Source organism: Copadichromis virginalis, linkage group LG18 (genome assembly GCF_057382275.1).
Source record: "Copadichromis virginalis isolate Kocher_CV1m ecotype Utaka linkage group LG18, C_Virginalis_male_GT1.1, whole genome shotgun sequence".
Classification (NCBI taxonomy): Eukaryota; Metazoa; Chordata; class Actinopteri; order Cichliformes; family Cichlidae; genus Copadichromis; species Copadichromis virginalis.
Window position 1 is genome coordinate 14,795,894 of NC_140635.1, and position 26,039 is coordinate 14,821,932.

Below are 26,039 nucleotides of genomic sequence, written 5' to 3' on the forward strand. Positions count from 1 at the left end.
CACTCAAAAGCCTGCCATCCATGGATTCTGTCAGTGTTTTGATCTGTTCACCATCAACATTGCGTGCAGCAGCAACCACAGCCTCCCAGACACTGTTCAGAGAGGTGTACTGTTTTCCCTCCTTGTAAATCTCACATTTGATGATGGACCACAGGTTCTCAATGGGGTTCAGATCAGGTGAACAAGGAGGCCATGTCATTAGTTTTTCTTCTTTTATACCCCTTCTTGCCAGCCACGCTGTGGAGTACTTGGACGCGTGTGATGGAGCATTGTCCTGCATGAAAATCATGTTTTTCTTGAAGGATGCAGACTTCTTCCTGTACCACTGCTTGAAGAAGGTGTCTTCCAGAAACTGGCTGCAGGACTGGGAGTTGAGCTTGACTCCATCCTCAACCCGAAAAGGCCCCACAAGCTCATCTTTGATGATACCAGCCCAAACCAGTACTCCACCTCCACCTTGTTGAGTCGGACTGGGGCTCTCTGCCCTTTACCAATCCAGCCACAGGCCCATCCATCTGGCCCATCAAGACTCACTCTCATTTCATCAGTCCATAAAACCTTAGAAAAATCAGTCTTGAGATATTTCTTGGCCCAGTCTTGACGTTTCAGCTTGTGTGTCTTGTTCAGTGGTGGTCGTCTTTCAGCCTTTCTTACCTTGGCCATGTCTCTGAGTATTGCACACCTTGTGCTTTTGGGCACTCCAGTGATGTTGCAGCTCTGAAATATGGCCAAACTGGTGGCAAGTGGCATCTTGGCAGCTGCACGCTTGACTTTTCTCAGTTCATGGGCAGTTATTTTGCGCCTTGGTTTTTCCACACGCTTCTTGCGACCCTGTTGACTATTTTGAATGAAACGCTTGATTGTTTGATGATCACGCTTCAGAAGCTTTGCAATTTTGAGACTGCTGCATCCCTCTGCAAGATATCTCACTATTTTTGACTTTTCTGAGCCTGTCAAGTCCTTCTTTTGGCCCATTTTGCCAAAGGAAAGGACGTTGCCTAATAATTATGCACGCCTGATATAGGGTGTTGATGTCATTAGACCACACCCCTTCTCATTACAGAGATGCACATCACCTAATATGCTTAATTGGTAGTAGGCTTTCAAGCCTATACAGCTTGGAGTAAGACAACATGCATGAAGAGGATGATGTGGACAAAATACTCATTTGCCTAATAATTCTGCACTCCCTGTACTGTTTACTGTAGTCCTTCTAGAAGCAAGCGTTGCCACACAGCAGCCATCTTGAAATGCCTCCAGGCACTTATTCAAGCACTTGTGCATCAATAAGGATTATAATAAGGGTTTATACTCCTACCAACAGCTTCCATTCAGGATTCTTTCAGTAGCATGTCTCTTTATTATGAAATCTCTGCTGTTTTCAATCCCCATCTCCATATTTAACAAAGACATAAAAGTAGCGTCCTTGCTGTCAACCAATTGTGCAGGAATCAAAAACTACAGCCATCATTGTCACATAACATCTGGAGGGCATGTAGATGAATTTTGCTTTGTCACTCTTTAGTGTGAGTGAGCACAATGAAAGATTGAAGCATTGGTTTCTGTGCCTGCAGGGCTGATTTCAATAAATAATATCATTCATACTGTGTGCTTGAGTATGGCTCTAGTGGCCTCTTACCCATCCAAACTTCTCCAAAGCAGCCCTGTCCCAGTTTGACCTCCAGCCGGAGTGACTCTCGTGGGATTTCCCAGGCATCCTTAGCTAGTCCCTGAGTTTGCGGCTTTACTGTGGGACACACAGTCGTCAGCCTGTAGCACAGACCATCCGCATGTTCTACACAGGAAGAAGTACATAAAAAAAAAAAAGAAGGGGAATGAGTGAGTGAGTGAGTGAGTGAGTGAATGAGCTTTGATGCGGAGTGCTTTATCCACGTGCAGTCCTGGCCACCAGCAGGTAGCAAACTAGAATCAAATCACAACAGATTTGATCCCCGTCCCCACACCTCACAGAAAAACTTTATTTCCAACATGCACTCCAGAAATAATCTGATTTTCACCATAATAGTATCCCGTGTTTTATTTTGATTTCAACTACACTAAAAGGCAAGAAGATCAAGGTTCTGGGTTTTTGTTTTTTGTTTGGCAGCAGCAGCAATCGCTACATCATGTCCTGCTGGAATTCTGCACACAAAATAGGGGAAAACAGAGGAATGAGTGGAAATCCAGCCTGTATTCAAACACTGAGCAGTTAAGATCCAGTGAAGATTTTCTCACTTGTTCCTGACTTTCTGTCTCCAGATCAAAGGCTACACTGCTGCAGAGCTTTGAGCCGTAACAGTTCTTTAAAAAAAAAAAAAAAAAAAAAAAAAAAAAAAAAAAACACCCCACACAGCAGCGAGTGATTTCTATCAGTTATGTGGAAAAATGCGGTCAACACAACCAGAAACGCAGTCTCTTTTAACAAACACTCGCTTTTAAAATAGATTTTCTTACAAGTTTAACAGGATTTGTGCAGTTCGCAAAAACAGTTTGTACTGAATGTGTTTACACACCATGCGCTGCAGTCGCTTTCTTTTAAGATACCAAAGGAGACCTTTAGAATGACTGTTTATCAATACTGTGCAGATTTCAGCTACATGAGACAGTTTTTTTTAAAAAGTGAAACATTTTTTGTATTCATGGCCTCCTCTGGCTTAAGTCCCAGTGGGTTAAACTTTTTTTTTTTTTAGAACCTCGTTACTGAGTTACTGAGCTGTGACCGCGTCGGTGAAAGCGCTGCTTGTGACTAGTTCAGAATCACCATAGCAAAAAAGCCTCTGTAACACGCATACATATTCAACACATAGATCTGCAGCTGAATAATACATTTCCCACTGTGAGCACTGAATCTGCTGGTCTACACACTGTATGGAGCCAGAGTAGGAGGCAGGGGACTACTTGCAATGCTAAAACCCTTCAAAAGAATAAGTCTCTATGGTCTCAGTGACTTTTACATCACATCTGCCCAAATAACACCACTAGGCTTCATAAAACATGCATCTGAAAAAAGGAAAGAACAAAAAAAATAAATAAATAAATAAATAAATCTGTCCAGTTATAAACAGCACTTTGTCTAAATGCGTTCCACACGTAAATAAGACGCCCGAGTGTGCAGAAGATGGGCAGCGTACCTGTGTAGTGTTTCACCAGCTTCTGTAATGACTCAAACTGCGCTCGTGTCGTGATGTAATAACCGCCGTTGTCCAGCTTGCGGATCTTGTAGTGTTTGACGTTGTCTCCCTTTACATCGTCCCAGTCACGGATGGACAGAGAGTACGCACCTTAACAATCCACAGAAATGAACTTAGATGTGTTGCTCGGGAAAATAAACACTCTAAAATAACTAAACCGATAAGAAATAAAAAAAATATTTAGCCACAGTCACAGATGAGCCTACAAATCTCATGAAGTCGGAAGGTGAACAAAGACATACAGATAGATCTATGGTTCTATTTTACAGTAAACTACACAGTAAAGTGATAATGGTGGGTCAAGTGACAAAGCATTACAGCCATTGGTATAGCTACGCTGCTAGTGTGTCCAGTTAGAGAAGGAAAATGAAACACAAAAGTGCCAAAAATTTCAATCCACCAAATGAGAACTTGAAGCACCGGATCTCAATATCATCCAGTATTTAAAAATGCTACACTCATTCCACGAATCAGCAGGTATCTGTGTTCCTGTGATGCCCCCAGCACTCTATAGAAACATCTTTCTAAATAAATTGTTAGAAAATGTGACGGGGCAAGCTAACACTTTGCTCTTGTGTCCAAATAGAGTCACTTATTGGTCCAAAAGAAGAAAATCGTCATGATGCTAAAGTTCAAGTTTAAAGGGAAAGGGTGACGTCTCTATACCCACGCCCATCTTTATGTCTGTTATAAATCATCCTACCTTTAGTCGTCTCACTCTCTCGTGCCAAGAAAGTTCCCCGCTGGTTTCCTGGAACCAATAAATGGCGTTCTGCATCTTTGCGGCCCATTTTACCAAAGTACCATCTGCCAAAAGAAATAAAGTCAAACAATCAGTCACAAGAGGAGAGCCCACTGTGATGTACTGCACACAATTTACATTTTCTCCTTCATATAGTAGGGATATGTTTTGTAGTGATGTGACAATATATTTGACATCAACCAGTTGACAGGTATTTATATGTGGAGTTAACATTATTGCATTGAAAATAAGACAGGGGAAAAAATATAAAATATAATTTAAGGTAAAATAATAATCACTTGTTTAAAACTTTGCTTCAACAAGCGTTTTGCATGTTTCAATTTATAGTCATGTGAACATAAAGTTATAAAAGATTTTGCAATCCTTTTAAAAACATATACCATGCTTTAATAGGTCAAAAGGTACAACCACCTTTAGCAGCAATAACTCGAAGGACTCATTTTCTGTACGACTTTATCAGCCTCTCACCTCATTGTGGAGGAATTTTGCCCCACTCTTCTTTACAGCGTTCCTTCAGGTTTGCATCTCAATCAGCTTGAAGTCTGGACTTTGACTGGGCCATTACAAACCTGATTCTTTTTTTTTTTCAGACATTCAGTTGTAGATTTGTTACTGTGCTTGGGATCACTGTTCTGTTGCACGACCCAATTTCAGCCAAGCTTTAGCTGTCGGACAGATGGCTTCTGACTCTAGAATATTTAGGTATATAAAGACGAATTCATGGTTGACTCAGTGACCAAAAGATGAACTGAGGGGTCTACTACAGAGGAGGTTCAAGAAAGCGAGGCTTTTTTTGAATTAGCTGGCTCGGCAAAATAAAAGGCTCCAGTCAGAGGACATGCACAGTGTGGTTAATCTTGTGTTATAATAAAACCCTTCAGGTCCTGTGACCGCAAAAAAAGCTCAAATCATCACGCCTCCACCACCGTGCTTGCAGCTGGTATGATGTGTGTTTGTTCTGATATGGTGTGTTTGGTTTTCACCAAACGTGACGCTTTAGCCAAATATCTCTACTTTAGCTCACTGCTCTAAAGAACATTGGTACAGAAGTCATGTGGTTTGTTCAGATGCAACTTTGCAAACCTAAACAGTGCCGCCATTTTTTTCCTTCACCTGGCATCCCTTCTAAACAAGCTATACTTGTTCTGTTTGTGTATACAGTGTCTGGGCTTTGTTTGCAATTTCTCTGAACATCGCACGGTCTGACCCTGGGATGAATTTGCTGGAACAGCCATTCCATGGTATATTTTCTATTTTCCACTTGTCTCCCAGATGTAAATAACAAAAATCTAAATTTTCTTGTTTGTAAGGCTTACTTTGCGAAGTTCAATCAAAGAAATGAGTTTTTTTTTCTTTTTCTTTTTTTTGCTTCATATACTAAAATCCTGCAAACTCAGTCACAGTAAGTTATTTTTCATGCTAAAGGCAAAGTTGGGCAGGTTTACCCAGTTTTTTTTTTATTTAAATGAGCAGTTTAAACCTCAAACATAAGTGAAAATGTGAAAATGGCCAACAGCTAAAAGAGAAACTAGGCCACAACTGTGTAAAAGCAGCACAATGTTTCTGTCACACAAGAAGAACAGAAAAGAGAACGCCATTGGCTCCTGTGACAATACATGGCTTCATTGTTTAGACTCTCTGTTGGGTGAGGAACGGGAAAATAACAAGAAGGGACAAGAAAAAAAAAAAAAGAGACGTGGAAATAAAAGTTGTTGGATGACAGAGAGAGGCAAAGATACTATGTTTGGAAAGGCAATTGTGTGAGTTCTTACTCTTCAGCCTGTATGGAGTCTGCTGGAGCCACATAGTTACTGGGGATATAACCTTTCTGCCCTGTGTTGATGGAGCGCGCCTCCCACCAGTCGCCTTCCCTGAAGAGAGAAGTAAATTAGAAATCAGAACCACATAATACAAACACAAAAGTGTGACTTAAAAAAAACTATCCTATTCCAAAAGAAAGGGAGCTGGTATGAAAGCATACAAAGGGGGAAAAAAGACAGAGAGAGGTAGGATTATACATCATCCAAAGACGTCAGCAGTCTGAGTCATCAAAATGTGGGTGGAGTTCAGATGCTGAATGTTGTTGGTGTTTTTTTAGTTTTTTTTTTTTTTTTTTTTAAATCAACTGAAACTAAATAACTGATATATTATATATAGTATTAAATGAACAGATCAAGAATACAAAATTATTTAATAAATGATGACTAAAATTAGCTTTTTTGTAAAAAAAAGAAAAAAATTACTTGTACAGATGATAAAAACATGTTTAAAATAAATTTCAAGGGTTTGAGTTTCTTTATTTTAATTGCAAACAACTGACAAAGACTTGTGATGTGACACAAAGACCACATATTAAGCATTTAGTCAAAACAGGAAGTCAAGCTCAGCTTGCGATCAGCTGATAACAGCTAACCTCAGCAGGAAGCAATATTTAAATAACTCAAGATCACCTACAGTTACTGCTGTTGATGCAAACCCATTTGGAACCCACCCTTAACCCAGCTCTTCCTTTGCATGCATTACTTAATTAAAACCCCAGTTACACAGACCAGATTGGTCGGCAACCAACTGCTAACCATAAGCTGCAAATGTATTCCTGACCGGCTGATGGCGGCTGGTAGTGTGAAAATGTTCGCAAAGAGATAATGTGGTGCTGCACCAAAAATTTTCTAGCAATTGCTCTGGTCGCTAGTAGTTTTCATGGAAGACTGCAACTTGTCTGCAAACACTCAAACTACTCGGCAAGTGATAGTGAAACTGAAACGTGAGGCATAAAGCAGGAACAGAGGCCGTTTGACTTCAAAGTTTCAGAAGGGAGGCACAGCTTTTACTTTGATGGTGAGCGTTTATCTTTTCCAGTTTGCATTGTTCTTTTTGAAATTGCACTATCACCACAAGTTTCCTTAGCAACCAGAGGTTGCCGTGGGAGGCGATGGACTGGTTTCCAGGTCTGTGTGACCTGTGAGTCCTAACAGAAGTGGTCCTGACTGAACTACTTTTTGAGGGAAGTCACTGGCAGAAAATGGGAAAGTAATTTGTTAAGGAAAAGTTAAATTACGCCTCAATAACATTATAAGGCTTTGGAGCATGACATTGTGGGAGGGGGCGTGGCCAGGATTTTTGGTTGAGGCGCCATATTTGCAGGCCAAACAAAAAGCTAACAATTGAGCGGAGCGAAAGCACACGGATAACATCAGCTATGGGTCGTACTTGCTGTGTGGTCGGTTGTAATGTTAGATTGCATGACCGGCAAGGGAATAAGCTTGAAAATGGTCTACCTTTTCATTCTTTCCCCTCCTGGAAGCAACATGTGGGATCTCAAGTATCGGATGTTACCAAACGAAGGCGTCAAGCCTGGATAGCAGCAGTGAGACAACCTGATATCCAGTTCTCTATTATCCCCAGATATCTGTTGGTGTGCTCCATCATTTCATTCCAGTAAGTTCATATAAGTTCATATTGCTCTTTATAGCCTATTAGTTTTATTTTCAATGTGCTCTGAGGTCATAGCGTAATAGAACAAACATCCTAATGAGTGATTTTGAGGATCTATGTTTTGCTAATTATTTGGCGTTATTGCAGGCAAACCAGCCTATGAAATGGATGAAACAAATCCTGACTTTAAGTGACAATAATTGCACACACACAATATGATATGGAGATTGTGCAGTTCATTAATAAATGTCTAATCTACGGAGGGAGGGGGGAAATCAATCGCGTTTTACTCGCAGTACTCAAGTTGACTTACCTTTGTTTGAATGACAACGTACTCACAACGCGGAGGCTTAAAAACAGCCAAATCTTGAACCCTGAAATCTTGTAAATTGGATGTGTGCCTCCAGAGATTTATAATTCCGAAACTGGTTCGCCATGTATGCACCGACTCCACATACAACAGGGGTGGGCAATTCCAGGCCCCGAGGACCAGTGTCCTGCAGGTTTTAGATCTCACCTTGGGTCAACACACCTGAATCACATGATTAGTTCGTTTCCAGGCCTCTGGAGAACTGCATGAGCTAATTTAGCCATTTAAATCAGCTGTGTTGGTTCAAGGACACATCCAAAGCCTGCAGGGACACCGGCCCTCGAGGCCTGGAGTTGCCCACCCCTGACATACAAGGTACGAGAAGGTATCAGGGTAGGGCAATGGCGGTAGGTCATCAGGGTTTCTACTCCACAGCCATATTTCATACGTGTCCACATTACCAACGCACTCTATTTTTTCCAAGTATCGTCTCTTCGCATCCGGACGCAATCAGTCTCTATCCCATCCCTTTTCTTTTGAGCTGCTTTTAAGCATGGTTCTAGCAATCGTCCACCACAGTGTGCTTGTTTTGATTCGTGACCTGCAAATATGGCGCCGCAGTCCCACAATACATTGGGCCGTTATATCAACTCCAAAGCCCTATATAATGTTATATATGCTTTTTCTATTATTTAAAAAAAAACAAAAAAAAAAAACAAGTAAAACTGATTGGAAAAGAATCAAAATTTTCTAGAACGCTAAAATAAGCAAGTAGCCACAATTACTAGTGTGTTTAACAGCAGATGTGGAGCTTAAATTAAAAGTGAAGGAAGAGAGAATCTGTCTGAAAACCTTTAGCCAATCTGTACTCGTCCCACCTCTTCTCTAGAAGCAGATGGCATTTTCATCACCGCAAAAGCAATGTGGACACACACAGTGGTAGGATGGGACGTGGAACGTGACAAACAAGAAAAGCAGAGCACTTGGCACGCCGCCTATTTTCACACCTGAGCACATGTGGGGTACAAGGTAAAGCTGCTGCGGCAGGTATTGAGTGACATATTTCTCCTTCCAAATCATGATATCCTTACAAAGCACTATGAGAACTAACATGACTGATACTGAATTGTCAAATTCAAGACTTGAGTAATCCACAAAATAAAATCAAAAGAAGTAAATGAGCATTGGTTTACAAAGCTAATTGGTTTGTCAATACTCTAATGAGCTTGACCTTCAGTGATCATCAAAGCGCCAATAATAAGCATCCTTTTTTTGGTATAATGTCATAAATTTAACTGCATGTTTTTCTTTGGCAAGAGAAAAATCAATGGACAGTAAACAGATGGCCCATTAAAGGAACCCATTAACCCAGACAGATCTCGGCCTTAATATCAGACCTGAATACACTGAAGGATTAAACACACACACACAAATCCGCCTAGCATTTTGTCAGTGTAAAAAGCAAATATACTCACGTGTTGTTGATAATCTGAAAGCGATCCCCTTTTTTGAAAGACAGATCGTCTGCCGTCCTCGCTTCGTAGTCGTACAACGCTACAAAAAACGTTACACCACCTGAAAGTGAGAGAAATTTAAACGCCTGATTCCTCTAAACACACACTCATTTTGATCGCTCTTTGTTACAGCCTTAAATTACAGATTAATACAAAGGTAAGATGGAAATATGGCAGAACACGGTGAAATATTGTTTCAGATATTTATTTTCCTTGCTATACCACCAGAGGTGGTCTGCATATACACCTGGCTCTCTCAGCTCTGATTTATTTTTAAGAATTCATCAGGGAAGCAGAATATTCCTCCTAGCGTTCTCAAACTGAGTGGCATCACCTCAAATTAAAGGGAGGTCATTTAATTTTTTTATTCACAATAAAAAGAACTGACAAATGATGGAGTGCAGAGAGACAACGGGACTCAGATATGTTTATCTTGGAGAGAAAATTAAAAGGGCTGTATTAGATGCATAGGAGCCCCTCAGGCCACAGCATCGTGAAAGAGCCATGAAGGGAATGAGGGATGTGTGCGTGCTTTAGGAGGCAACATTATGCTTTGTTGCATACATTTCCTGCATAATTTAAATATAAATCCACTCAGAGTCATTCTATGACCGACACACCCTTAATTCTAAAGTCATTCTAAGTCTAACTAGTGTAGGAAATAAAAACGTTCAATATGCAATTTGCATTTACTAAAGCCACTCAATCCAGTCCATGTTATTGTTTTTCTTGGCTCAGGAGAGGCCATGCCTCTGCATTGCTTCCCATAATACAGACCTATTTTGGGTTTCTGTTCAGCAATGATGTTTTGGCTGACTCGTTTCAAATGTCTCATTTGCATAACATCTGCTGCTTATAACGTCCTCTGCATAACAAATGATCAACTGAGTTTATTCTAAAGTTGTACAACAGTTTGTGCATCACACAATAGAAAGGAAAGCTGTTCAAGTCATTCATTTATAGCTTCTCTAATACATAAATCTATGAATACAGAATATGTTGATTCACCACAAACTAACCTGAGATGACACTGGGAAAGGGACTGTTCACAGCCACTGAAGTAAAGGAGGTGGAGGCACCGCCAAAGGGTGTCATGACTGAAGACGTCCCGCCAAAGGGTGTGAGGCCAGCAGCATGACTGTTGTAGCTGTTGTTGTGAGCATTCATAGCAGGTGAATGACCCATCATTGTAGGCTCGGGCCCATAGTGGCCCAGGAGCGAGCTGGCCGGAGTGGCATTTGAGTTGTCTGGTCGGTACTTCAGAGCCGGGCCCTTGTCCTCTTTACTCCTGACACAACCCATCGTCAAGCCTGCGAGGAAGAGGAAGATTTGACGATCAAATACCAGGATACCAGTAGCCCAAGAAAGATGCTTTGGGTTAAAGATGCTTTTGTCACCCTTGTGGTGTAAATGCAATGCTGTTAACTATAAAATATGAAACACAAATGATATAATTTCCAAAAAATGTGTCCAAATTAGGCAAATTTTAAAAAACAAAAACAAAGTACAAATCTGTGAAAAATATCTGTAACATGAGCCACCATCCTTCTCGCTGGATAAAAGAAATTTATGCTAAACACCATAAATGTTGACTTGATAATAAGCTTTGTCATGAGGGCTGAACTTGAATGACACAAATGAACAGAAACTACTATGTTGTTCATCATTAGCCTAAAGCATTTTGGAGGGTTTCAGCCTGACTCTAGCATACAGAAAACAAGGAGTGACCTCACGTGACTTTACAAGTCCCGACAAAACCTGTCAAGGCTGCACAGCAAGAAACGATTCCAGCCTACGGGCATCTCTTCCCTGTGTTCACACTACACTGACACAGATTTGAAAGGGAGAAAAAGCCCTTTGGCATTCAGAGCTGGTGCTCTTCCCTCCCAGGCTTACTGATACACATGACTCAGTGAGTTAGTAATGTGTGTGTGTGGTCCAGGGATTACTCAAATTGTGAGGCCCTGTATCTGTTTATACAGTCACATTATGGGATATTTGAAAAAAGTAATATTTTGGCTCATATCTTCAGAATAAGTTCCCAATAAGCCCCAAAAAGGAACTTTTAAATGACTGTACTCAGTGCAAGCATACCAACCACACCTGCCCTGGAGCAGTAAACTGGATGCTCGCATTGTGCATGAAATGCATGCTGGGATAAAGATATATAAAAGCATGTACATGGCAGTTTAGCAGTCTAGTCTGCACAGCGTATGATCTGGGCTCAAATTAGGAGAGTGTGTGATCGCAAAGAAACGTATTCGGTGTCTGAGTATGAGAGCTCGTGTGCGTTGTCAAGGGTTGACAGCATCCTCTACAGTGCCTGCTCTGTTTACTCATTTTTCTCACCTTTGACCTCTATGTCAAACTACTTGTGTGTGTGCAGGTCGAGTGCATGTGCGCGCGCACATGCGCGTGGCAGCAGAGTGAAACAAGCTGCCACTACACAGCAGATGGATGCTCAACTCCAAGATTGCTCCAGTTTCAGTGACTCATATCCTGGCATTTGTAAAATGTTACAACATAGTTTCAAGTGCCCGTAAGTGAAGGGTCACATTGGTATTTGTAACAGAATAGCTGAAGTGTGCACTCATCCCTTATGATACCGTTAATGCTGAAAGGATTTGCATACAACTGTTACGGGTTTAATCAATCAGCACTTGGTGGAGATAAAATTACTTGGGGAAAAACTACATTTTCAATCAGTCAAATCTTCAATTCACACATAAATAATATGTGATAACACACAAAAAAAATCATAAATCCATCATATTCACAAAAACATAATCTAATCACTACCCTCTCCAAGTTAATCAATTAATTCCAAATTAATTCCAAACACTATCCATCTCATTTTATATAACTGTTTTGATTATGCAACCTATAATATATTTATATGGTATAAATAAATATGCCAATCTAATACACAGATTCAGCTTCATAAAAAGATGTTATATTTATTTATACATCATTATAAGTTGTTCTAACCACATGTATCCAAAAGTACTGTTTTTTTATAATATGTCATTATAAATGGATAATCGTTTGTAGAATCTACTGTATAATCGCATATACTCTCTGATAATACTAACAATAATTATGTTAGGGATCAGTGGTAAACGGCAGAGCTGTGGCCAAAGTGAGTTGGCATGAATGAAGATATCAGATCATGGTTGTTTTTCCCGTCACACTTTGCGCTCATTACACTCGGTCAGAGAGACTGAGGGAGAAGGGAGGAGGACGCTGGTTCAGTGCACGTCCTAAAAGAATGAGTCACAGTCCCTTCCTCACAGTGAGAACTACAGTTCATCAATTTAAAACCATCACGTCACATTCTCAGATACTAAAAGCCAATGTAACTGGTACTGGGTGGGAAACTGAAAAAAAGCTGGATCGAAGCATCTTTAGCTTTAGTCGCTGATTTTACTTTTAACTTGTCATTCAAATGTCAAAGAAAAAAAGATAATGTGTGTTCAAATGCTGGATTATGGTTGAGTGTTTGCCTTGTTTTCTGTTTTGGTTGGCTTAAATCACATGGGTAAACTTTTTCATTGGTGTGTGACCTACGGCTGCACGGGCTGTAAATGTTTTAATAGTGTGTTTATCAGATCTGTAACATTAACATAATGGGTTCATTGTTTATACCGTATCTGAAGCCAAAAAAATTCACAAAAGTTTTCAGTGTCTCAGATATTAGGATTTCCAGTTGTTCTCTACCACAACGCTATCTTTGTATTCCAGACCACATGACGCGGTTTGAAGACACTTGAAATCTGATAACTATGTGCAAATTGCTGTTCTTTCACTCAACTTCACAAAGTGTTCTTCAGTCATTAAAATGGAACAAAAGTGGTACTTCTGACTAAAGAAACTTTCGCAAGCTTGCAGCGTTTCAGTTAATTAGCTACAGTTGACTACATTTGCGAGGAACATGACTGGTTGACTAAACTTTAAGTGAACTTTTTTTCTCCTCCAGCTTGTTAAGACATTAGCTGTGCGAGTTATCATTAAAAGTGTGAATCTTGTAATTTGGAAATTGCAGACTTTCAAAAGCCTGAATAAACTTCAGTATTTCTGTAAGCGAAAATAATAATAATAACCCTAAACATACCACAATTTAAGCCTAATTAAGGGTTATATAAGTACATCAAATCTCTTTTAATGTTCCAATTTGAATTAGTATCTTTGTTCTGAAGCTAGTTAAGGATTATAGCACTTAATATGTGAGCGGCTGAGTCAGGTGAAGTTATTCTTCTGTGCTAAGAGGTTGGGCTGTAGCTTTGGTGGCTCTGAGCTTTGGCTCCAAGGTTAAGTGGCCTTGAAGCTAAAGAAACACTGTTCAGCAGTCACCTCCCATTAAGTAACAAAACACCCGACAAAGAAACTGCAGCACAAATCCCCTGCTCGGCCCGTTTGTTGTTCTCTATGAATAAATTAGCCCTAACACAACGACTGCACATTTCTCTTTGTGTGTAGCTCAGTGCAGCTCTGCACCACAGAGTAAATAAAAGATTGAAAACATGCCGACTGTTGGGAATAGCGCCAAAGGAGCCCAACACAGCCTGATCGCAATCGCAATGTGCAAGCAGCAAGGCAGCAATTATATCAGCAACAAAATCAAAAGCTACACAGCACTGAGACCTAGAGCGTTACTGCTGTTAACCCTTTGATCCTTTCTACTTAAAATCCAGCTAAAGGTCGACAGCGACAATAAACAACAAAGCAAGCAAAAGACATTAGACGCCCAATTTGTTTCATCAAACTGGGACCAACTGACTTTCTCGGAACAAATAAACAGGACTCACGGAAAGCTAATGCTGAGCCAGAAGAATCAGACCTGAAACAATCAATATTTATATTTATACTGTACTGTACAGTTAAATTCTATTTATGTGTCTGGAGCAACAATGTTAGAAGAAATCAAATGCAAATATGACAATTATAATGACATATATTACTAGAAATCACGAGGATGAGTCAGCTGCTTCTCAGAATCCAGACATCCACTGCAGAAGGAGGTCTAGCTAACAGAAGTTTTAGCACAGACGAGATAACCAGCTGGTGACAGCAGCATGTGAGCTGTGTGGGCACGGCAGCACTACGACTGGCAGTTAGTTAAAGTCGGTTATTATCAAATACAAAAAATAAAAAATAAAAACTAGATTAGAAAACTGTTTTGGAAAACCAAATATGCTGGGATAGAAAATAATATTCTCCAGATTCATTTTTTAAAATTTGTCTACTAAATTACTAGTATAACAAAATACTTACGCAGATATTTCAATGCAGAAACTCTATACTGCTAGCAAGCTGACCAAAAAAAAACAGGTCCAAGTGGATTTTATGGGAACAATGATTTTTATTTTGATGCCACCAAAATGTACATTTGCCGTTTAGGCCTCCCCTTTAATGCTCTTAACGTTCCTAATGTGTGATGGATCTGAGCTGTGTCCAGGTCAGTTCAGCACTCAGCCTGCTCCGCAATGGAGTTGTGTTTTTGTAATGAATGACATCATCTTTCTAGGCCTTTCCTGAAAAAGAAACCACACAATTGGCAGAATAAGCTGCTCGGAAAACCTATATTGTTGAAGTCCTTCAAGTGCAAGCCTCACAGTTTGGCAAATATCTCGAACCAGCTCTGGGCACTTCATTGGTTACCAAGACATATTCACCCAAAATAGACTATAAAAAACAAAACAAAACAAAAAAACCCAAACACTTGATACTTTTACTGACTTTCTACCAACAAAAACATAACTCACATTTAAAGTCACATGCCTCTCTTTTATGATGTCCATGATTTTGTTTAGCAATAATGGAGCCTCCACAGATGTATAAAGATGCCATGTGCACTAATGCACCTCCATAACTTATCAATACTGACTTTTGAACATTGATGACGCGCTTGCATATACTCCCCACTTCTGTGTTTTTTCTCTGGAAGCTCTGGGTTCCTTCTCATTCATAAAACAACACACAACATCAAACTGTTGCACAACTCTTAATCACAAGATCAAGTAAAGAAGTAAAAGTCAGATTTTTACCAGTCAGATTTGCTAAATACTAGGAATCTTATTTTCGTTGGCATTTTGTCACATTTTCATGAGAAACGGGAAGTGTTACTTCTGATTGGATCCATTCCAAACTCGTCCCGCCTTTCTACAACACTTAATTAGTTCTGTTTGGATCTCATCTCTCCAGAACATGTTGGCCTTGACAAGTCTTGATACATTACATTATATTTTTTGTCCTTGTGCATTAGTTTTTATTTAGTTATCCTCTTGTTTGAGTTAGGAAAAAAAATGGTTGTTGACAGAAACTATGACTAACATATCATTATCTAATTTGTTATACTTTTTTCCCCATTGCACAACCTTTTTGGTCTATTGTTTCACTTCCCCACCTTTTTTCAAAACGTGCTGCTTCATCTGTCCGATACACAAAGTGCAGAACCTTAGAGCTGACCTGGAACAAATTTGTGAAAACATTTCTGAAAAAACATCCAAAATTCTGTTTGTTTTGGAAGCAGCACTTTAGCCTGCCGCTAATAGCATAAAAACTGATGAAGAAGAATGCAAGTGGCATGTCTACTTTAAGATGAAGGGTCAATAACTGGAAAGATGAAGACCAAATCAATTTAAATCAGTATGGATCACTGTATCAACATAAAAACAGATTTAAAAAAATCTAGACAAAAACATGGCTTTCTCTTGTGAAGACTACCGTTTTGTTCCCAAAGTCACAGATATGTTTAAACAACCTTTGCTGTTTATACCATTATGATTTCATATTATTTGCTCTCTAAGACAGTAATGGATGGATAACAAGCCTGAGCAAGCCCGAATGTCAAACTGGCTCAACAGCCACAAGTTTCACTTTAGATCTCAAGAATTGGCTTGAAGCAGAATCTAGACATAACACAGCAGCAACTTATCAAATACAAATCTTCAACGATGCCTTAAAAACATGTGGAATGTGATTCCTTTAGAACTGGAACTGGCTTTTCTACTGTCCGTGTCAAAATATGCCCCAACATCATTGGAGTTGTCCATCATATTCTGGTTCAGTTCTTTCTTGGGGGGGTGTCACATAACAAATGAACCACCCAGTTTTTCTTTAAAACTTAAAACTGGGAAATGTGCGCTGAGAAAAGGCAGAAACTTCACCTTTCCCTCTGGCTTTCTCTTTTGTCTGCCCCCACCTTTTGTTATGGACAAAGAGAAAGGATTTTGTGGTGCTCCCCCACAGATCACATCAGAATCCCCCGAACTATACGATCCCATGCATATTCCTACAACACCAACAGCACAAAAGCTTATAAGGGCCCGGAACTGTTCTTACAGTGGCACCCAACAGCCAACTATCAATCAAATGCTCCAATTAAATATTCAAAACAACCAGATGGCCTCATAGACAAACATTTACAAGTACAGCTGGCATGAATAGAAAATGGTATCATTACAACAGCTTAGCCAAATCATTGTACTATACATCAATTGCAGTTTTGTAAAAGGAAAAAAAAAGCCCGATAATGCATGTCACAAAGATAAATATTACTACCAGTGTTTTCTCTAGTGTGACAAATCTGCCAACAGCAATGACAGCTTAAATCGCCTTCACAGCAAATCAAATTACAGGCAGATTACTGTATCTTCTCTCAGATGGCTTCCTAAATGAGGCTGTTACACACACAATGAGTTTAGCTGAAAGAAATGTGCCATTTTTCTGGTGGTTCCAAGGGGCACGGTAAATGGTGCTTCAAGCCCATACAGTGATTTGGGTCATGATCTGATTTAAGATGGATAATGTATAGTGCATGCTACCATTGTGTTATTGCCCTGTGCAAACTATACATTCTAAAAAACTCAATTTTTCGTGAAGCTGAGCTATAATTATTTTTTTTTATTTAAGAAATGGGAGTATTTTGTCAGCTCACAAAGGACGTCTTAGTCCCATAGTTTCTCAAAAACATAACATAACAGCGATTTTGACAAAACTGGGCATGCTGATCTGGCATCGGCCTGATCCTGTCTCAAAAAGTTTTACTAGATAATCAGCAACACTGCAGTGCTTTACAGGCAGAACTATTTGTTCTACAGTTTAACAACAGGAGCAGCTAGCAAAAGAGCTATGCTCAAGTTTTGCTACAGCGTGAAACCTACGTTGTGACCTATGACATAACCACAAAACCCTCTGAACTCTATGCTGTAACCTGACGCGCTCCTATAGAGAACCGTGATTACACGTCAGGTCAGCACAGCCCTCAACTATTGTGATTAGCCTGTTCAGCACCGTCGATTCTTCCTATTCAATTCTGGCTAGTTTTTTGCCAGTTTTTTTTTAATTATCAATAAGAGAATAACAATCATCACCTCAGTATAAAGAACAATAATCGTAGTATCAATATAAGGGCTTACAAATGTTAGCAGATTCCTGCAGGCAGATTACTAAAACTATCGGAATAGAAGAGATCGTAAAAAAAATAAGTACAACAGGAATAGACAAATACAAATAGACACAAGAATGAAAAAACATATTAATCTTGGCATTAAAAAAAAAAGTCTATCGACTGGCACCACTTGGAACATCCACAGTAATTAAACAAGCTGTGCACTACACATCAGCATAGGTGTGGGCAACATCATATCATGTAACGAGCCTATGATCTATGGCATTATGAGTTAGAATATTCAACTGGAACAATCCCCAAAAACTTCCAACTTGAAAATTCAAAGACACCCTACCAACACGGACATCACCATCCAAGATGGAAGCAGTGCTTGCAAACAGCAGTAATACTGCTAAACCTGTAATCTGAACTATATTTTTTATTGTGTACTGATTAGTCGTTAAAGAGAATGCAATCATAGTACAATTAGAATTAAGCATGTCCTATTGAGAAATGTTACAATTACATTAGATTATTTTTAAATTTTCAAATTCAAATGTTCGTGAGTCATTATTTTAATTTGCTGTGGGACGAGACAACAGGGTGACATTCACAGGTGAGCAGACTTGAGGAGGTGAGGTAGTGGAGCCTGGTGCAAGAGGTTTGCCCACAAGAAGTGGAGATAAGAGTTATTGAAACAATCGTTGGCACACTAGTCGACTACCAAAATAATCATTAGTTGCAGTCCTAGTTTGCATTAGCAAAAGCTGTTGTGATTACTTGCCAAACTTCCTGTAGATTTGTAACCTATAAATTCCTTTTAGGTAAGAACTGGAAATAATTCCAGTTGGACCAGGAAGGGCATCAAGCGTAAAGAAAAAAAAAAAAATTGCCAAATCAAACATACAGAGTTGCCTGCTGCGGTGATCCTTTGTGAATAAGCGAGCAGTTAAAAGTAGCTTCTGACAAGTGTCACTTGTTGGCAGATGATAGCTGTGGTGGTCTCGCCTATCATTAAATGTTGTCTGAAATAAACTACCCACTAATGTTGCCAAACAGTGCCACAAAGGGTGGCCCCACATCCGCTGGTGCGTGCCAGGCTTTGTTGTTGTTCCAGCTGGTCGTGTTGTTTTTAAACCACCACCTCAGCGATAGCGCAGAACCTCTGATTTCCAGAGAAGATCAGACTTTCCGGAGAATTCTTTAAAGGAAAAAAAAAAACAAATTCTGATTTTCTTTGCTTGTCTTTTTTGACATTTTCTTCTCCTAGACCAGCACTTATGCTGTATAGAAGTCTGAGTGGCGACACCCATCACTCAGAAGAACACTACAGTGAGTATGGCACACCCTCAGCGGCTGTATACGTGGTGACTGAGCTGTGGTGTCATCACAGCTTGCGTCAAACATGATCAATAAAGTGACCTTAATAATGTTGATGCATTATAAATCATGTTCGAGGATTTTTTGTGAGTTCTTTTGTGGTCTCTTTGATTTCTTTAGTAAAGTACATATATTAAAAAAAACCCAAAAAAACTGAAGCACTGATTTGGACATTGATTACCATGGCAGTGCTTGAAGTTTTGATGCACTTAGGTCAACAACATTAATTGAATGGTATTTTTTTTTAATATTTACCATAACCCTTCACGTTCATTCAATTTTATTGATCTTCCTTCAGATCAAACGGACCATTTACAGGAATGAAAAATATGTTAATTTAGAAAACAAATGGTGCAATAATAAAGAACGACAATACTGATTAGTTGCATTGCACTTCAAACAACCACCACTGTGTGGAATAACAGAAGAAAGGGAAATATACTTATCCAGATACTCCCACGCATATTTATGAATAACTTTACTCCCAGCGACTGGTATGTGTTCAAACAAATGCTGGCAATAGACTGTATCCAGGGACATGCGACATGCAATGCTATGTGCCAGACTACCAGTGATGCTGATGCAGATTAAGGAGACACAGGCTGCTGCTTCCCAGAGGGGAAAATACAACAATGAAGCTGCACTACAGGCGGGAAGCTATTTGCTGCGGCTGGCATGCATCAACATTCAAATTAAGAAAAATTCCAGCATTACAAACTGTTAGCCTTATACTTGTTATAATGGCACGAGTCAGCGAGCTACCACACAAGAGATAACCAGTTATACAGTCAGTACAGCAATTTGATGAAAATATCAGGCAGAAACTGTAAGCAGAGTAACTAAGCAAAAACAGGGAAAAGAAAACGTCATGCTAAATCTCAGATCTGTCAAACGAAAAGAAAACAAACTCAATCCTAATGGACAAACTGGTTTTAATTATTTGAGGGCTTTTTTTTTTTTTAAAGAAACAAAACAAATTCCAGCATGTCTGCTCTCAGAAAAATGGTTCAGTACAGCTCTGTATAAATGCGATATTCATGCATTATGTCCTGTGAGATGAAGCTCCTTACTCTGGCTACTGAGGTGACAGATCGCGAATGACGCAACTTTGGAGAAGACTTTGACCCTTACACAACTGCCTTTCGCAAACTTTGCAGTCACTTGGGACATTTCTGTGACGCAGACTGGGCTTGTAGGGTGTATACCAGAGACCGGAGCTCAACAGAGGATGTGTTTTTTCAGAGTGTAAGACTTTGTATATTAAGTCAGAATATGTAAGCCAGAATAGAGTGTAAGTCTATATAAAAAAAAAACACTCAAGTACGGAAAGCTATCAGCAAAGGTTTTCATCGTTCAGTCTCTGTTTCTGACAGCTTTTAAGGCAAAGTATTCTGGTAGCTTACAGGCTTATCAACATTGTATAAACCAGGTTTCTTCTAACTGGTTCCAATCTGGTTGGACCACAACTGCTTGCATTGGTAGTGATTGAGATTGCTATAATGGGTAACTATAAAATGACTGCAGTGTAATCCCACTAGACAACTGTCCATGTCAGACTAAAAGTGCTGTGTTTGTCACTGAAAGGCTCAGATGGTAGCTGTAAATGCCTGAATAATACTTGATGTTATCTTGCAGTGATAACATATGTACTGCTTCCAGGTCAGCACACTCATTTCAGCTATAACATAACTTTTGTCTGTGAAATTGTAGGCAGATTATTTAATTTAATGGTCCGTCAAAGACAAGACATGTAATGTGTGGAGTAACCAAGGTAGCTGTTTGGGACCATTATTATTTTGTCTTTTTATTAATGATCTTATTAAAATAGGCTCAGATTGCTATATATGCTGATGACTCAAGAGTTATTTATAGCGTCAACCGATAAGTTAAAGGAAACACGTAATGAGGAGTTGAAGGCTGTAGAAGATTGTGTGACAGATAATAAACTGGTGTTAAATGTTACCACCTGAGTGTTAAGAATGTTCCTATCGAAGAAAACTAAACTATTTGATATAATGGTGGATTGTAAATTAACATAGTCTGATAATAATGTAAGTAAAACAGGTGGAGGTTTGTCAGTCATTAGAAGAGCTTTAAAATGAATGACACGAGGTTATAAAATGCATTAGTGTGATCTGTTCCAGTGCTTCAACAAAAGGAATAAATAAGTTACAAACAGCTCAAAATGAATCTGCATGATGTGCACGGCAATGTTCTCACAAGTTAAATCAGTTTAAATATCTGTTAAAGCAGTATTAACAAATGGATAATGAAGACAGCTGATGGACACAGGATGTAAATATACTGTGTGAATATGAACGCAAACTTAAAGCCCTGATCTTGGAACCAAAGCAATAGATATAAGTTAGTTGTTTAAATTAAAATGTTCTTTTTATACAAAGAACCTGCTTGTTTTGTTTGCATGTTGCGATTGTTGGATTATGTGTGTAGGGACCCCAGGATAAATAGCTAAGCTAAAAATAGCTAACCTGAGGCTGATCTAATGGATCTAATGCTGCTAATGGAGATCGTGGTTAAACAAACTGGTCATAACTCAGGAAGGACACTTATTTATTCATTTTAAATAAAAGAAAGGCATTAATGTTTGCAAATGTCATCTGACAACAATAACGTGGAAGTGACCAGAGAGTGAAACTTGGCACAGAGCAGTACTGACCACTATTTCACAACTTATTGAGACAAATATAGACTGAAGCCCTATTTGGAACATTGCATAAAGAAAAACCTTTGTATTGAAATACTCAAATACCTGGAGGGCCAGATTATTAGAGCAGGTACAATTACAGAGAGAAGCATGTTTATACTCTATATCCAAGAATAGATGAAAACGTGCACCAATTTCCTTATGGTTATGTGATCCAGGTAGTGGATTAACCCGATCAGCTGGAAATCCTTAAACATGAGTTGTTTTTGAACTTTTTGGACACTGAAAACAAAAATCGAAAAAACTGAGTCATAGTGGTGTAAATGAGACAAATGCAGAAAAAAACCTCACATCTGAAAAGTTTGAAAACCAGCAATCGTTCAGTATTTTTTTATAGATTCTTCAGATGAATTCATCAATCACTCCAGCCTTGCTTATTTGTTTTTCATTGATCTTTTCAGCACCATAAAAAAGTTATTAATGAGCATGTGCAATATGCATAAGTAAACATTATTTCTACAGCCAAACTGCTCATTCTGATAAAGATAAAGCCATTGCATAATATTAAAGTTAATCGCCTTGGTTTTTAACGCCAGCCACAAGCACTGAGCAATGAAAATATACAAGGGCCTGAAAACCCATTACTAAAGCATAACGCAGTAATTGCCCTGGCACACTCTCTGAGGCCCAGCTCGGTCTTATCTTCAGGGCAGCCTGCCATCTCTGCCAATCACAGCGAGAGGAGGGGACTGTCGGGGAGCTAGGAGATGAACTTCCTTCCGAATCCATTCATGCCGTCGAGGCCACCTGCTGTGCCCGTCAAAGGCTAGAGTGAGGCTGGGAAAGAGAAAGAGCCATCTTCAAGCTATTAAAAAGAAGAGCTCTTCTTGTTCCCTCTGCCCACGGTGAATTCTCCTCTTTTATTTTTTTATTTTTCACCAAAAATCCAAACATTTGTTCAGATTGCCAACATGTGTGGAGCTGCCTTACGACTTCAGCCTTTCCACTTGTGGCACAAAAGACTGGAGGCTTCTAATCAGCAAACTTTAATGACAGTGTAGAGTCTCATTCGTGCCATGAGGACACTCAAAGAGTATGCAAGGATCCTTCAACCCAGTTAAAATTCAAGCTCCTGGACCGCAGCCAACACCACCTGTTAGTGCTCCTCACTCCTCTACCAACTGCCCTCTCCATTCCAGCTGTGTGTGTATGTGTGTGTGTTTGTGTCTGTGTGAGAAGGAGACACAACTGTCCAGCCAACTGGGGCTGTATTAACAGAGGGATTACCGTGGCACCAGAGTATATAAGCACACCGACAGACACATGCAGAGTCAGGGGCAGTAAATGTTAGGATACATACACAATCTAACACAGCAGCATGCCTGAAAATCTTACACACGTGTGTATAAGTCTGAGGAACAGAGCTGCACTATCACAATAAAAGCACGCAAGAGCAAAGTTGGCATCAAAACACTGGCCATTTAGAAAAATCTGATGAGTGCCTTGCATTAAAAGGCCTATCACAGATGAGGCCTAAAACAGCTGATTCATGTGTGGAGAGGGAGACTGGGTGAGGCACAGAGATAGGGACAGGGTGGTAAACTTTTATTGTATGAAAAGAACCAAAATATGTAGTTGAAATAAAGATTTCCAAGATGTAAATGAATAAATAATACCTCTCATCATAGCTACAACTCTGCTCTCGTCTTGTCCCAGGACGGTTTTGGAGCCTTTCCAAACAGCTGTCCTCTCCAACACAGGACCGACCCCCCACCCCCACCCCACCGGGGTCTTAAACGCGGATTAATAATGAAACATGCTTTTACGACAATGTAACACAGCGAGGAAACTCCTCTGGTCCCTTCCCAACTTTCTCCAAGTGTCACAAACACAACGAGGCCCTGCTGAATCGACTTCCAACGTAAAATGTCAGTTGTTGGCGAGCGTTTCTTACCTCAAAAGCGACCGTAGCAGTGTGGTGGGTCGGCTACATGCGTCCTGTGAGCCTTTTCCCCCCCAGCGTTTTCAATTTCACGTCGACAACCTTAAGTGGAAACGGGCGACACGAGCAGACTCTACTAACGTGGAATCTCAGTCTTCCGTCTGTCCCATACCGATTAACTACTTCACGAGCACTGAGCCCTTCACTGGGATCCTTTTTTTAAATTAAAATTCCCTCAAAGCGAGGACACGCCGCCAGCTGACAAATACTACTTAATATGGCGGTGGAGGCGCTGAGCAAAGCAGTTTAAAATATCAGAAATCACCGCCTGCCGATAGGTCAGGGTTGCCACGAAAGACACACAACAATAGCCGGACTAGGACCGAGGAACAGACGAGGCCAAAGAAGGAATCATGCTGCCTTCACTTGCTCAGATTAGACTCGAACATCGGCAAATCCCAACTTCAAACGCCAATCCGACCTCCAGTTTGAGAGGCAGCATAATATAAATATCCATTCTTATCCAGTGTTACTATATATATATAATAGCGCGGTTTGTTTGTGTGTGTATACTATAATGAGGATTGAAGACGCTTATGTTATAATAATAATAATAATTATTATTATTATTATTAATCTGACCATTATTTTTCTGAATGTTTGGCCTTTGTTTCTTTAAAAATGCGATATCACCAAATTGCTTCTTCTAATTGTCAAACTGTACGAAACCCAAAGAATTTTAGCTTGCTCACAGAAGTACAGCAAATAACCACACCGAGGATAACTTCAAAGTAATTACTTTTGTCTGTCAGTGAACTACTCATGTGTAACGGATATCTTACTCCGTGGTATATTTTGTACTGCAACAAGATAAAGAGTCTTTTAATCTGAATAATTCAATTATTTGGTCATTAAAAAAGACAAATCAAACTTTTATCTAGCCCACGCCTGGTCATGTCGACGTTTTGTTATTTCCGATAGAACTTGAAGGTATCATTGTGTCCTATTGAACGGTTTTCCCGTGTGCCCAATATGGCCGACATCCCTGTAAAGGAGAAAGCCCACCATCTGCCCGGACAGCTAAAGCGTTTTCAGTTATGCTCTCCAACAATCTCCATTCATTCTTTTTCTTTTTTTTAAGATGTATTATTTGGCCATAAAAATAAAGCGCAGTCGCGTCGTGGTGTTCACCTCTGAACTTTGTTCATATTGCGCAGGCATTTAGCGCCATCTGGGTTTTACAAACGGTTAAAAGAGGTGTGTTCACGCAGATACTTGAGTTAACAATAGGTGTAAAAGACTGCGTGTTTCAGCGAGGCTGTCTGCGAAGCACAGACTGGAAAATCATAGTGTGTAAAACACTTATTAAAATATTCATTGTTTCCATAAGATTTCTAAACTTACACAGAGGCGGTAGTTTAAAAAAAGTCATATTTAAAATAATTTCAAAATATTTAATGAGAAAAGGAAGGAGAGCGGGAGGCTAATGTTGGGCTTTCATCTTGAACACCTAACCAAAAGCTGACTACAGACACAGCGGGAGTGTGTCTGTAAAGGGATGAAACAATTTTCAAGTGATTTGCTGACCCCTACTGACTCTAACTACACAGTGCGCAGGCGCCACAGCATGTCCCCCAGATGCTTTTTTCCTAGAAAGTGGCTCCCTCTGCAAAACACTTCGGATGCATACGAGCAAGGATTCTCAGAGTTTGCACGGTCACTGTTTGTCATCATGCAATGATTTCCACTGCTCGATATCTACATTTTGTTTTTTTCATCGGTTAGATTTAATATTATATTTTATTATCGGTTAGCCTTTAAAGTTAAATAATTCAATTCCATTTAATTCAATTTGATCTATATAGCATCAAATCACGACAACGGTCATTTCAAAGCACGTTATATTTTAAGGTAAAGACCTTACAGCAATACAGAGAAAACTCCACTACCCACCAATCAGACCCCCCCCCCCAAATGGAGCAAGCGCTTAGCGACAGTGGGAGGGAAAAACTCCCTTTTAACAGGGAGAAAGCTCGGGCAGAACCAGGTTCCGAAAGGGGCAGCCATCTGTCGTCACCAGCTGTGGGTGAGGGGACAGACAGGACTAAAAAGAACAATATTTACAGTAAACATCCATGCTCAGATTAAATATCATGCGAACCAGTTATTGGGGTGGAAATAAACACAACTGTTGCTCAAACACGTTGGTTAAATTCCATTCAGGGCAGCGGATGTGCAATTAATTTTCCCTAAGGGTCACATAAGAAACTGGGACTGTGGAGGAGGGCTGCAGCAATAAGCTACACTCAGTTCTGCTCAGTCTTAATTTGATCTCTTTATGAGCTTATTGGTGGTGCCCTCCATTAATTGCTGACCTCCTGATTCAGGGGTATCAGCCAATGGGCCGTGCATGGCTTGCAAGGAGATGCAAGATTAATAGCATTTCAAAA

At 39.8% G+C, this 26,039-nt stretch overlaps 1 protein-coding gene across 1 annotated transcript in view; it reads right to left on the bottom strand.

Moving 5' to 3' along the window:
* The window catches only part of yes1 (YES proto-oncogene 1, Src family tyrosine kinase), a 33,469-nt gene extending 9,477 nt beyond the window's left edge, over positions 1 to 23,992 (bottom strand). Inside the window, exons 1-7 of the mRNA XM_085440334.1 lie at positions 23,602 to 23,992; positions 10,233 to 10,523; positions 9,175 to 9,274; positions 5,727 to 5,825; positions 3,895 to 3,998; positions 3,132 to 3,281; positions 1,640 to 1,795 (exon numbers count right to left, since the gene is read on the bottom strand). Of these exons, the coding sequence (XP_085296460.1) occupies positions 1,640 to 1,795; positions 3,132 to 3,281; positions 3,895 to 3,998; positions 5,727 to 5,825; positions 9,175 to 9,274; positions 10,233 to 10,515 (892 nt within the window). The 5' untranslated portion in view covers positions 10,516 to 10,523; positions 23,602 to 23,992. The remainder of the gene's footprint in view (positions 1 to 1,639; positions 1,796 to 3,131; positions 3,282 to 3,894; positions 3,999 to 5,726; positions 5,826 to 9,174; positions 9,275 to 10,232; positions 10,524 to 23,601) is intronic.
* Positions 23,993 to 26,039: the final 2,047 nt, after the last annotated feature.